The sequence below is a fragment of the Stegostoma tigrinum genome, chromosome 17 (genome assembly GCF_030684315.1).
Source record: "Stegostoma tigrinum isolate sSteTig4 chromosome 17, sSteTig4.hap1, whole genome shotgun sequence".
Classification (NCBI taxonomy): Eukaryota; Metazoa; Chordata; class Chondrichthyes; order Orectolobiformes; family Stegostomatidae; genus Stegostoma; species Stegostoma tigrinum.
The window spans coordinates 1,041,177-1,054,421 of NC_081370.1; the positions used below are offsets into that span (position 1 = coordinate 1,041,177).

The 13,245-nt window shown below is 44.8% G+C and overlaps 1 protein-coding gene across 3 annotated transcripts in view; it reads left to right on the forward strand.

Annotated features, from left to right (window-relative positions):
• Nucleotides 1–13,245, forward strand: part of dgkza (diacylglycerol kinase, zeta a) — a 616,491-nt gene that overhangs the window by 363,232 nt on the left and 240,014 nt on the right. For all 3 annotated transcript variants that reach the window (XM_059651884.1, XM_059651885.1, XM_059651883.1), the window contains exon 3: nucleotides 3,439–3,534. In XM_059651884.1, the coding sequence (XP_059507867.1) occupies nucleotides 3,439–3,534 (96 nt within the window). The remainder of the gene's footprint in view (nucleotides 1–3,438; nucleotides 3,535–13,245) is intronic.

The window sequence follows — 13,245 nt, forward strand, 5'->3', positions numbered from 1 at the left end:
ACACACACACTCTCTCTCTCTCTCGCTCTCCCTCTCTCGCTCTCACTCACGCACGCGCATGCACACACACCCTCTCTTCCTCTCTATTCCGGACCCCTCTCCCCATCCCCCTCTCCGATGAAGGGTTTAGGCCTGAAACGTCAGCTTTTGTGCTCCTGAGATGCTGCTTGGCCTGCTGTGTTCATCCAGCTCCACACTTTATTATCAGGGATGGCAGTCTCATTCCCTAAAGGACATCAGTGAACTAGATGAGGTTTTTCCAACAATTGACAAAGGATTCACGGTCATCATTAGACTGTTAATTCCAGATATTTATGGAATTCAAGCTCCACCATCTGCCATGGCAGGCTTTGAATCCAGGTCACCAGAATGTTATCTGGGTCTCTGGATTAACAGTCCAGCAATAATGCCACTGGGCCATTGTCTCCCCAATTAATTCAGTGAAGAAGTATTCACCAGCTATTTCCTCAATGCCATCCTGAGCTGGCCTAAACTATATGTGACTCCAGACCCACAGCAATGTGGTTGGCTGTTAACTGCCATCTGAAGTGGGCTAGTAAGCCATTCAGATGAAGGCGCATTTGGGATGGACCTCAGTTGCTGGCCATGTTAACTGCACCTATGTTCCACAAAAGAATAAAGAATAAAATTTGCATGTGACTGCCTGCAGGGAGAATCAGGAAGGTGGTGGCACAGCTGATTGTGGCATTACTTATCTGTTGCTGATGGCCTACACCTCTTCATGGATGCCCAGTTTAGCATTTCCAGAGTTATTTGAAATCCGTGTGGTGGTGCCATGCAGCGTGATGGTTGGAACCCTCAGTGTGAATGAAGGTAAAACATGGTCTCTACAAGGGCTCTGCAGTGGTGACACCTACCAGTACTCATCCAAGCACCTTGTTATGGTTCTGGAGTCGCCAGTAGGCCTGAGCAGATGAGGATGGTAGACTCCCCCTCCCTAGAAATGACACTAGTGAACCAGCTGGCTTTATGATCCATGATCAACATCAGATCGGTTGTTTTTGTTTAGTTTATTAATTGAGTTTAAATTTCACCATTCTCAGTGGTGGGATTTGAATTCAGGTCTCGAGCCTTACCCTCGATCTTCGAGATTCCTAATCCAGTGCCATTACCACCGTGCCACCTAACTTTGCGTCTGCCTTTACAATAACGGAAGAAGTCAGTGTGTCAGACATTCTGGTAAAACTAACGTTGAATCAAGCTCAGAGGCTCGACAGAATTAACAGCGGCAAAATAGTGGTGGAAAAGAAATGAATAAAACTAAAAGTTGTTAAATTCTGTGGTCCAGAGGGCTTCCTGCTAGATCTTAAAAGAAACAGGTTGGAACATTACATATGTCCTATCTATAAACTTATAGTTGCTGTTGTCTTATGAACCTATTTTTATAGTAGGAAAATTGAATAAATCACCACACTCCTTTGGAGCAGTGAATATAGTGAGATCAAAGAATCACAGCCCTATCAACCTAATATCGACATGAGCAATTACTAGAATGTCCACTTCAGGGTACACTGACTTATCATCTCAACAAGCAAAATTCCTGATGATATGGGAGAGTCGTCACAGATTTGTAACAGACAAATCTAATGAAACGATTTGAAGAGGTGACTAAAGTAGTGGACTGAAGAGTCTTTCTGTTCACATCCAAGGCATTGAGAGGAGGTTGGTGACCATAAAGCTCTGTTTTGGTCCAAGTTTATGATGTGGCACTGCCCTGATTTTTAAATTGATACTCGGCGCAGGGCTGGCTTATGGCCATCGAGTCCTGGATTGGGACTTGAACTCGGAGGTTCTGGCTCAGAGACATTGCACCACAATTTGGAGAACCTGGATCTTATATTTAAGGACTTGTAGAACAATTTTATAAAGTCTGTCAGGGAACTGTTAGCTAAAGTTCAGAATCATAGCGTTTAACACAAATTATGAAAAGGGTAAGGAAGAGAGCGAGTGCCAGGGAACACAGCGTAATGCTAACAAGCAGATACTGTAATTAGCAGGATGTGACTAATGGATCTACAAAGATCTGTGTTGGAGCCGCAATTATTTATCACATTTTGTTAATGATGTGGATGATGGGTTAGAAAGCATTATTTCCATATTGCTGAATTCTCAGCTGTGTAGCTGGGAACATAATACTGCAAAGGTGTATAGACCGATTAAGTGAATGTGGAAAAATGAAATGCAATGTAAACAAATGTGAGATCATTCGCAATAGACCTAAAAGCAGCAAAAATGGAACAATTTCTAAATGGTGGAAGGTTAGAAACAAGGGAGGTGCAAAGAGATTGGGGGTTCGGGTCCAATGCACGGTTTGTTAAAGTGTCATGTCAAAGCCTTTTATATCTCTAGAAAGCTTCAGCTAGAAAAGCCACAGCTAGGGAGCAGACACACTTGAATCTTTCTTTTCCACCCCCAGTTTTCGCTCACTCTGTCTGATTCAGTTGCTGGCCACCTCGTTAATTCAAATGCTGATTATCGCTCATTTTCTGTGAGGGCCCGTGGCTTCAAGGTGCTGTTTGTCTCTCTACTGGTGCAAATGATTTGCCATTCTCAATAAAGTGTCACATGTTGCAGCCATCAGTTGCGCTGTCATTTGAATAGCTGAACGAAGCCTACGTTTGTTCCTGTCCAGTTTCAAACCAACACGGCCAGTGAACTGGATCAGATGAACCCACCCTCTTCTTGAGACAGGTTGCATCTCTGGAAGTCCAAACTAAGGATGTCTTGAATCTTTAACTTCACCCCCCACCCCCAAATCAATCCTGAAAGAAGTTGACTCCCTGGCTGCCCAGTTAGGTCTTTGACCAAAAGGTAGAGGGGACCTCATTCGCACTCGATCTTGTCCTTGCCCTAGTGCCCACCTCTTCATAGCCACAAGGTGGAACAGTTGTAATTGTCACTGGGCTAGTGTATTGGAATCTCACACGTGTTTTGGGGAGATTGGTTCAGATGGTGAAATATGAATTCAGTTTGTTTAAAAAAGAAAGTCTGGAATTAAATGCCCGTGCTGATTGTCATAAAAACCCAATTTGTTCACTACTGTCCTTTAGGGAAGGAAATCTGCCATCCTCATCTGGTCTGGCCTACACATAACTCCTAACCCACAGCTATGCAGTTGATGCTTATCTGCCCTCTGAAAATGGGCTAGCAAGCTACTTAGTTCAAGGGCAATTATGGATGGGCAATACATACTGACCCAACCAATGAAGCCCAAATTCCATAAACAAATGAAAAAAAAACTCAACTGTGGCATACTGTTCTCTTTCTGACCACAAATAAACCTGAAATGGACCTCACTGCACCTCCTTCCCCAGTGTTGGCTGCATCAAGGCACACATTACAGAGCGTACAGAGATATTTGGTGATTGTCCAAATTGGCCATTGAACTAATCTTGTTTTCTGTGGTGTGTTTCTTAGGAGAATGCACAGTATGGGGAGCACATCTGGTTTGAGACCAATGTTTCTGGAGATTTCTGTTATGCCGGGGAGCAGAACTGTGTGGCCAAAATGCTGGTGAGTATTGGCAGCTGTCTATAATGTAACGATTAGACCAATCTGAAACCTCTCTTTGTATTTTGCTGAAATGGTGCACGCATAAATACTGTGAAAGATCCTTTAGATATCAGTACCTTTTACAGATGGATAGGACAGTGCTGTTTGGTATGATGACCATTATATGCTCAACATAGAATCATTAGAATCCCTGCAGTGTGGAAACGGGCCATTCAACCCATTGAGTCCATACTGACCATGTGAAGAGCATCCAACCCAGACCCATCCCCGATATTATCACTGTAACCCTGCATTTCCTGTGGCTAATCCACTTAGCCTGTCCATCTCTCGACATTAGGGACAATTTAGCATGGCCAATCCACCTAACCTGCACATTTGTTGACTGTGGGAGGAAAGCAGAAAACCTGGAGGAAGCCCAAACAGACATGGGGAGAATGTGCAAACAGTGTACACAGACAGCTGCTTGAGGGTGGAGTTGAACGGGAATTCCTGGCGCTGTGAGGCAGCAGTGCTAACCACTGAGCCACTGTGCTGCCTGAAATCCTGTAATTAATTACTGTACAATTAATTGCACGGCTGGTTATAGCAAGCAGGAAGTTTACAGTTCACACCTTTTGCAGTCTTCTTCAGAAAGCAATCAGCATTAGAGAAAACATTTGTTTGGGGCATTGTCACATTAGGAAGTTATTTTCTGGAATTTTAACCTTGCACAAACTGCATTACAATCTAAGAGCAATCCATGTTTGCTCTGCCTTTAGTCTTGCTCTTTCTCTGTCACAAGCTCTCTGTCTGTCTTTCTTGATTAGTATTATTGAATTCTTCTCTCTCATTCCTCTGGAGCTGTAATTATACCTCTCCACAAAACTTTCCTATTCCCTTCTTTCTCAGTATCAAAATCAAAACATGCTGCACAACCTTCTGTTCTAACTCATTCCTTCCCAGGATGTCCAGATGTGGAATTCCTTCCCCCTCTTTCCCCTTATTTGAATAATTGATAGGTTTCTAACTTGCCCGGGCCACCTTGCTTTCAATCATGATTTATTGCCCTCTGATTCTTGCCCTTCAGATAGAGTCATAGAGATATACAGCACTGAAATGGAACATTTAGTCCGAATCGGTCCAACTTGTTCATACTGACCAGATATCCTAAATTAATTTAGTCCCATTTGCCAGCATTTAGCTCATACCCCTCTAAACCCTTACTGTTCATGTACCCATCTGGCCACCTTTCAAATGTTGTAATTGTACCAGCCTCATCACCACCCCTGGCAGCTCATTCCATATGCACTCCAACCCCTGCATGAAAATGTTTACCCTTATCCCCCTTTTAAATCTTTCCGCTGTCACCCTAAACCTATGCCCTTTAGTTTATTAGACTCCCCTGACCTGGGGAAAAGATCTTCAGTATTCACCCTATACGTGCCCCTTATGATTTTATAAACCTCTATAAGATCACCCCCTCAGCCTCCGATGCTCCAGGGAAAATTGCCCCAGCCTATTCAGCCTCTCCCTGTAGCTCAAACCCTCTAACCCTGACAACATCCTTGTAAATCTTTTCTGTGCTCTTTCAGGTTTTATCTCTTAATATACCTAAGGAAATTTCTGGTTAAGCTAGGAAGTGTCAACATTTCCACCTTGTGCAGACACAAACACACAGAGATCAGTGAGAATAGAACAATTGTTAAGATAAAATACACATTGGACCTTTAAATGAAGTTTCTGTGACTGTAAAACAGGGCCAGACTGTGTTTTAAGATAATAAAATGTGAGGCTGGATGAACACAGCAGGCCAAGCAGCATCTCAGGAGCACAAAAGCTGACGTTTCGGGCCTAGACCCTTCATCAGAGAGGGGGATGGGGAGAGGGAGCTGGAATAAATAGGGAGAGAGGGGGAGGCGGACCGAAGATGGAGAGTAAAGAAGATAGGTGGAGAGAGTATAGGTGGGGAGGTAGGGAAGGGATAGGTCAGTCCAGGGAAGACGGACAGGTCAAGGAGGTGGGATGAGGTTAGTAGGTAGATGGAGGTGCGGCTTGGGGTGGGAGGAAGGGATGGGTGAGAGGAAGAACCGGTTAGGGAGGCAGAGACAGGTTGGACTGGTTTTGGGATGCAGTGGGTGGGGGGGAAGAGCTGGGCTGGTTGTGTGGTGCAGTGGGGGGAGGGGACGAACTGGGCTGGTTTAGGGATGCAGTAGGAGAAGGGGAGATTTTGAAACTGGTGAAGTCCACATTGACACCATATGGCTGCAGGGTTCCCAGGCGGAATATGAGTTGCTGTTCCTGCAACCTTCGGGTGGCATCGTTGTGGCAGTGCAGGAGGCCCATGATGGACATGTCATCTAGAGAATGGGAGGGGGAGTGGAAATGGTTTGCGACTGGGAGGTGCAGTTGTTTGTTGCGGACTCCGCTCAGTCCATCCACCCATCCACACTCTCTCCACCTATCTTCTTTACTCTCCATCTTCGGTCCGCCTCCCCCTCTCTCCCTATTTATTCCAGTTCCCTCCCCCCATCCCCCTCTCTGATGAAGGGTCTAGGCCCGAAACGTCAGCTTTTGTGCTCCTGAGATGCTGCTTGGCCTGCTGTGTTCATCCAGCCTCACATTTTATTATCTTGGAATTCTCCAGCATCTGCAGTTCCCATTATCTCAGACTGTGTTTTACTTTGCTTAATACTGGCCTCTGGTGGCCACTTTAGATGGCTGCAGTTGCTTGGTGAATTTTGCTGCGGGTTGATAATCCCAGTGAGATATTTATTTATAGCACTGAGCCAATTATTTCCTTTTTAACAAAACGGAACAGAAGTGAAAACTTCAGCTGAAGTTTTATCAAGGGTACATGGATGTGAAATGTTTGTGCAAGCTGGGGGTGGGAGGTATGGTGGTCTACTTTGTAAAGTCATTTAAAATAATGAGGGTGATGAAGAGACTTATTTTCACACGCTGCCTGGAATGCTGGTGAAACCAGACTCGGTAGTAACTTCGTAAAAGGAATTGAATCTACTTGAAAAAGATTTTCAGGGCAATGAAGAGAAAGAGAGAGAGCAGGCAAATGGAATTATAATTGATGGGCCTGCAGTGAGTTAGCACTACAGGCCTCTGTCTGTGCTGTTTCATTCTCTTTGACTGAACCTGTCTCCCGATTATCTCCAATACCATGCACTGGGCACCTTGAGGAGGTGGGGATGATGGTCAGTGTGTGGCTGTGGAGCTATGGAGCTAGTGGAAGAGGGAGCGATTCACATGTTAGGGTATTGGAGTAGATTTGCAATGTTAGTCAGATATCTTAAAGTCGGGGGAAGGGGGGAATGCGGATCAAACCTCCTCTGAACTGGAGGGACACCAGTGATAGAAGTAAACAAATGAGGGAAGACTTAAATGAATGTGGTGCAGATACTTAGGAAAGGTTGTATTTTAACACTTTGTGTTCAGGCAGTAAAGATTAGTTTGCAGATGAGACCAAAACTGAAGGTGTAGTGGACAGTGAAGAAGGCTACCTCAGAGTACAACGGGATCTTGATCAGATGGGCCAATGGGCTGAGGAGTGGCAGGTACAGTTTAATTTAGATAAATGGGAGGTGCTGCATTTTGGTAAGGCAAAACTGAGCAGGACTGATACACTTAATGATAAGGTCCTGGGGAGTGTTGCTGAACAAAGAGACCTTGGAGTGCAGGATCATAGCTCCTTGAAAGTGGAGTTGTAGGTAGACAGGATAGTGGAGAAGGCATTTGGTATGCTTGCCTTTATTGGTCAGTGCATTAAGTAAAGGAGTTGCGATTTTGTGGCAGTCCAAGTCATTGGTTTGGCCACTATTGGAATACTATTCACAATTCTGGTCTCTCTGCTATAGGAAGGATGTTGTGAAACTTGAAAGGGTTCAGAAAGGATTTACAAGGATGCTGTCTATAGGTGTGAAGTTAGAAAAGCACAACAGGTCAGACAGCATCAGAGGAGCAGGAAGGTCAGTGTTTTGGACTGAAACCCTTTGTCAGTCCTGCTGTGGTTTTCCAGCTTCACACCTATAGAGTCTGGCTTCACTTACCAGTATGTTGTCAGGCTAGGAGGGTTTGAGCTATAGTGAGAGGTTGAATAACTGGGAGCTATTTTCCCTGGCACATTGGAGGCTGAGAGGTGACCTGCTATAGAAGTTCATAAAGTCATGAGGGGTATGGATAGGGTAAATAGACAAGTTCATTTCCCTGGGGTTGGGGAGTCCAATCTGGAGGGCATAAGTTTAAGTGAGAGGGGAAAGATATAAATGGGAGCTGAGGGGCAACTTTTTTACGCAGAGGGTGGTGCTTCTATGGAATAAGCTGCCAGACGAAGTGGTGGAGGCTGGTACAGCTACAACATTTAAAAGGCGACCACATGGCTACACGAATAGGAAGGGTTTAGAGGGATATGAGCCAAATGCTGGCAAATGGGACTCTATTTATTTTGGATATCTGGTCAGCATGGACAAGTTGCACCAAAGAGTCTGTTTCTGTGCTGTACATCTCTGTGACTCTGCAACTCGAAGGGTTTGAATAGAAGCAGCAAAATGATCAGCAAGAATATGGAGAAAAATTTCTAAATAACAAAAGATGGTGAGAGACAAGAAAGCAAAATCTGTGATGAGAGATCAAGAAGCAAGATAAGCTTTAAGATGAAGTAGGATGTGCTGTTGAGTTTTGTGAGTTCACAAAATAATTACAAATTGTGGGTTAGAACCATGAAACCAAGTGATGCAATACTTACCATGGAATGGTGGCTCAGATTTGGATTGTAAGGATGTTCTATGAGTTCGGTATCAAAAGAATGGAGAAGTCGAAAGGAAAGTAGTACGATTCTCATTGAACGTTACTGGCTATCATGTAGCTGCTGCAATAGACTGCTATCTGTAAGCAGTTGAAAGAAATACATGAAAACAATAGTGAATGATTATAGCTGTCACGATAGGTTAGATCATGTGAAATAATGTGGTCAAAGTACCAATATATTTTCTTCGGGATGCCATTAGATGAGCATCGAATGCAATAAGTGAAAGACCATACCTTGATTTAATTAGAGTCGTGCAGCACTGAAGAGGTCCTTTTGGCCCATCTAGTCTGCGCTGACCCATCGACATTATTCCCAATTGCCGGCACCAGCCTCTTAGCCAAGACATGTCAGGTACTCAGCCAAGTGCTTTTAAAAAGTTGTGAGCTTTCCCACCTCAGCTTCCTTCCCAGATTCCCACTACCCACTGGGTGAAGAAAATAAAAGCTTTCCCTCAAATCTCCTCCAAACCTCTGCCTTTCACTTTCAAGTGGTGCCCCTTGTTATTGACCCTTCAACGAAGGTGGGGGGCGGGCAGCTGTTTCTTATCCACCCTATTCGTACCCCTTAGAGGCGGCACGGTGGCACAGTTGTTGGCACTGCTGCCTCTCAGCTACAGGGATCCAGGTTCGATTCCACCCTTGGGCAACTGTCTGTGTGGAGTTTGCACGTTCTCCCTGTGCCTGTGTGGGTTTCCTCCCACAGTCCAGAAATGTGTCGTTTAAATGGATTGGCCATTCTAAATTAACTATGGTGTGCAAGGGTGTGCAGCCTAAATGGACTAGCCATGGGAAATGCAGGGTTACGGGGATAGGGTGAGGATTTGTGTCTGGGTGGGTTGCTGTTCGGAGGATCAGTTTGGACTCAATGGGATGAATGGTCTCCTTGCATACTGTGGGGATTCTATGATTCTATTATCTTGAACGCCTCAATCAGGCCCCCTTCCAGCCTTCTCGTTTCTAAAGAAAACAGCCCAAGTTTATCCATCCTCTCTTCTTCACTGAAATGCTCCATCTCGGGCAACTTCCTCGTCCGTCTCCTCTGCATCCCTTCCAGTGTCATCACGTGCTTCCTGTAGTGTGGTGACCAGAACTGCACACAGTACTCCCGCTGTGGTCTAACCAAAGTTCTGTACAGCTCCAACATACCCTCCCAGATCTTAAATTCTCTACCTCAACTGATAATGGCAAGCACTCCTTATGCCTTCTTAAGTATCTTATTAACCTTTGCTCCCACTTGAAAGGATCTGTGGACAGGCACCCTGAGATCCCTGTGTTCCTCTGAGCTTCCCAGTGTCCTGCCATTCATTGAGTACTCCCTTGTCTGGTTACTTCTTCCAAAGTACATCACCTCATACTTTTCAGGATTAAATTCAATACGACTGATCTGTCCATCTAACAAACTTGTCTATATATTCCTGTAACCCTAAACCTCCTTCCTCACTATGAACCAGCACACCATCTTCATGCTATCAGCCAACTTGCTTATCATTTGTCTCACATTCTCATCTATATCGTTTATATAGATCATGATCAATAAGGGACCCAGCAGTACATGGGACACAAACAGCCTTCTACCATCACCCTTTGCCTCCTGTCACTAACCTGATTTTGCATCCAACTTGCCAGGTTTCCCTGGATCCCGTGTGTGTTTAACTTCTTACCAGCTTCCTGTGTAGGACCACGTCAAAGGCTTTACTGAAATCCATATAAATTCCATCAACTGCCCTCCCCTCATCTGCTCACCACCTCAAAAAATTGATATCAAATTTGATAGGCATGACCTCCTTCTGACAAAGCCATGTTGACTATTCCTAATTAAGGCTTGTCTCTCTTAAATGGAACTTGCTTCTCCCCTTCAGTATTTTGTCCAGTAGTTTCCCAACCACTGATGTTTGATTCACTGCTCTGTAATTTCCTGGCTTATCTCTATCGCCCTTTTTGAACAGTGGAACCGTGTCAGCTGCTCTTCAGTCTTTTGGCACCAATAAAAAATTTGGGTCAGAGCTCCTCATTTCCCACAGTGGCTTGGGAAGCTGCTCAGTCAGACCTGAGGATTTGTCCACTTTGAAGCTTTTGAAAATCTCCAATATGGCCTTCCTCCTTAAACCAAATTGCTCAACCTCTAAGTGCGTCTCCCTGAATTCTATACCTACATCCTTCTCCGGAATGAAGACAGTTATGAAGTACTCATTTACCGCCTGGCCAATGCCCTCTAGCTCCATGCACCAATTGTCCGCTTAGAATCATAGAATCCATACAGTGTAGAGGCAGGCCATTCAGCCCATTGAGTCGCACTGACCCTCCAAGGAGCATCCAACTCAGCCCACCCTCCTACCCTATCCCTTCAACTTGCATTTCCCACACCTGCACATCTTTGGCGCTGTGGGAGGAAACTGGAGCACCTGGAGGAAACCCACGCAGAGAATGCACACCTGTGGGTGGAATCGAACCTGTGTCCCTGGTGCTGAGGCAGTAGTGCTAACTTTGATAAACATTACCTTGGGATCCTCCCTAATTTTATCTGCCAGTATGCTTTCTTCATTTCCCTTCTTTGCGCTCGTAATACTTCCTTAAGATCTCCCCTGCATTTTCTGTACTCCACTTGATCCTCCATTGATTTGCTCCCTTTGTGCCTACTAAAAGCCTCTTTCTTCCTTTTTATCCAGCCTGTATATTCCTTGACATCCAGGGTTCCCTAGGTTCGTTGCTTCGACATGTCCCCCTGAAGGGAAGACATTAAGCCTGTAGTGTCTCCATTTCTTTTTTGAACCCCCCGCCCCCAACTGTTCTGCTGTAGATTTTCCTTGACTGGCCGTTCCCAGTCTAGCTTGGCCTGATCCTGCCTTGTTTGAATAAAGCCTGCCTTCCCCCCCCACCCCCAATCCAAACACCTTTAGTTGCAGCGCATCTCTTTCTTCTTCCATGACAAACTGACATTGTATGATGTTGTGGTAGCTGTCACTAAAATGCTCTCCTACTGCCATATTGAACGCTTGTCTGGCTTCATTTCCCAGAATTAGGTCCAACATTTGTAGGACCTTCTATGTGTTGACGGACAAAGCACTCCTGAATACATTTTTTAAGAAATCTGCCTCCCTCTAAATCTCTAACATGATGACTATCCCAACTAATGTTGGGGAAGTGAAAGTCCCTGAACATAATTGCCCTATTTTAATTTTTACATATTTCAATGAATTATCTACATATCTGCTGTACTGACTGCTTTGCTTGGGGACCTATAATACACCCCCAGCAAGTGACTGTCTGCTTTTTATTTCAAAGTTTTACTCTCAAAGTCTCATTTAAAAATCCTTCTAAGATATCACCCCTTCTTACTGCAGTAACTGACTTCTTGGTTAATAACATAGCACCACCTCCTACTTTACACACTCCCCTGTTGTGCCTGGTGGTCCTATACCTGGAATGTTGACTTGCCAGTCCTGCCCTTCCTTCGTCCACATTTCTGTCACGGCAATAACATTGCAATTCCATGTGCCGATTCGTGTCCCTTAACTCCTGTTACTACATTGACAAAAAAAGTAAAGGTAATGTCTTAGCAGACCACAGGGCTGCTCGCTAATTAAAGAGAGGCAACTGATGGGTTGTTTAACCTGTGCATTACCATATCTCAGTGTGACAGAAGTGAAGTTGAGGAAGCGAGTCCTTAATCGTAAACTCTGCCAGTGTGAGAATTGAACCTGTGCTGTTGGCATCACTCCCCGTCGCTAATCAGCCAATAGAGTTAGCTATAAAACTCCAAACATTAAAATAAAGACCATCCAGCCTTTCTTTTTACCTGAGAGAGTCAATGTGGCCGAACTCCCTCGTCCTTGGTTCCTCGACTATAGTATGTTGTGTCCCTCATACTAACACACTGTGTCTCCTTCCCTTTGCTGAACTAGTTTAAACACCTCCCTGCAGCACTAGCAAACTCCACCCACATTGATGTTGGTCCCGTTCTGGTTCATCCCACTTGTACAGGTTCCAGAAATGGTCCCATTTGATCCAGGAATCCATGACCCGTCCCTTCTGCACCAACTCTTAATCCGTGCTTTCATCTGCCACATTCTCCTATTTCTGGTACCCCCTAAGCCCATGAGGCCAGGGAGGGGGTCGTACAAAGACGACAATATTTGGTTTTCTAAAAAATCTTTTAGCTACCTCCCTGAAGTCTTGATTCAATAAAACAAGCCACCCATCTTCTAAACTCTACTGGGTAAAGGTTCAACCTATTTAAGCTCTCTTCAAAAGTGAACCCTTTCCATCCCAGGAAACACCCCACTTCATTTGCCAGAACTTGCGTTTTGGAACCTGGCTCCTCAAGGGAGTGCAGACAAAGCCAGGCTTCTGGCAATGCAAGTGGCCTGACAGTGCAGAAAGGGAGGAAGACAAAAGTTATAGTGATCGCAGAGAGAACAGACAGGCTTTTCTGTGGCTGTCAATGTGACTCCAGGAAGGCATGTTGCCTCCTGGTGCCAAGGTTGTGGATGTCACTGAGCGGCTCATTCCTCATTCTACCTCTTTCTTTGGGACTAATGTGTACCATGGCCTCTTCCCCTTTTAGGATGCCCGGCAGCCAAACCAGAAGTGCAGCAAAAACTCAAGTGTAACTTAAAACAATCATCATAAATGTAGGGCTGAGAATAAGACAGAAACTCCAAACTGTCATTTCGATAACACTTTGGATATAGGCGAAGCACTTCATAGAGCTACTAAACAAAATATTACTTAGGCTACTTTAAAGGATGGAGGAGGGGTTTAGAGAAGGAATTTCCAGAGTTAAGAGCCTACTAAGTTGAAGGTACAGCCACCACTGGGCGTGTAGTTGAAACTGAGACAAAGCAAAAGAGTTAAATTGGAGAGAGTGCAGAGACTTTAAGGAAGTATGCAGCAGGAGAGATAGAGAGGCCAGACCAT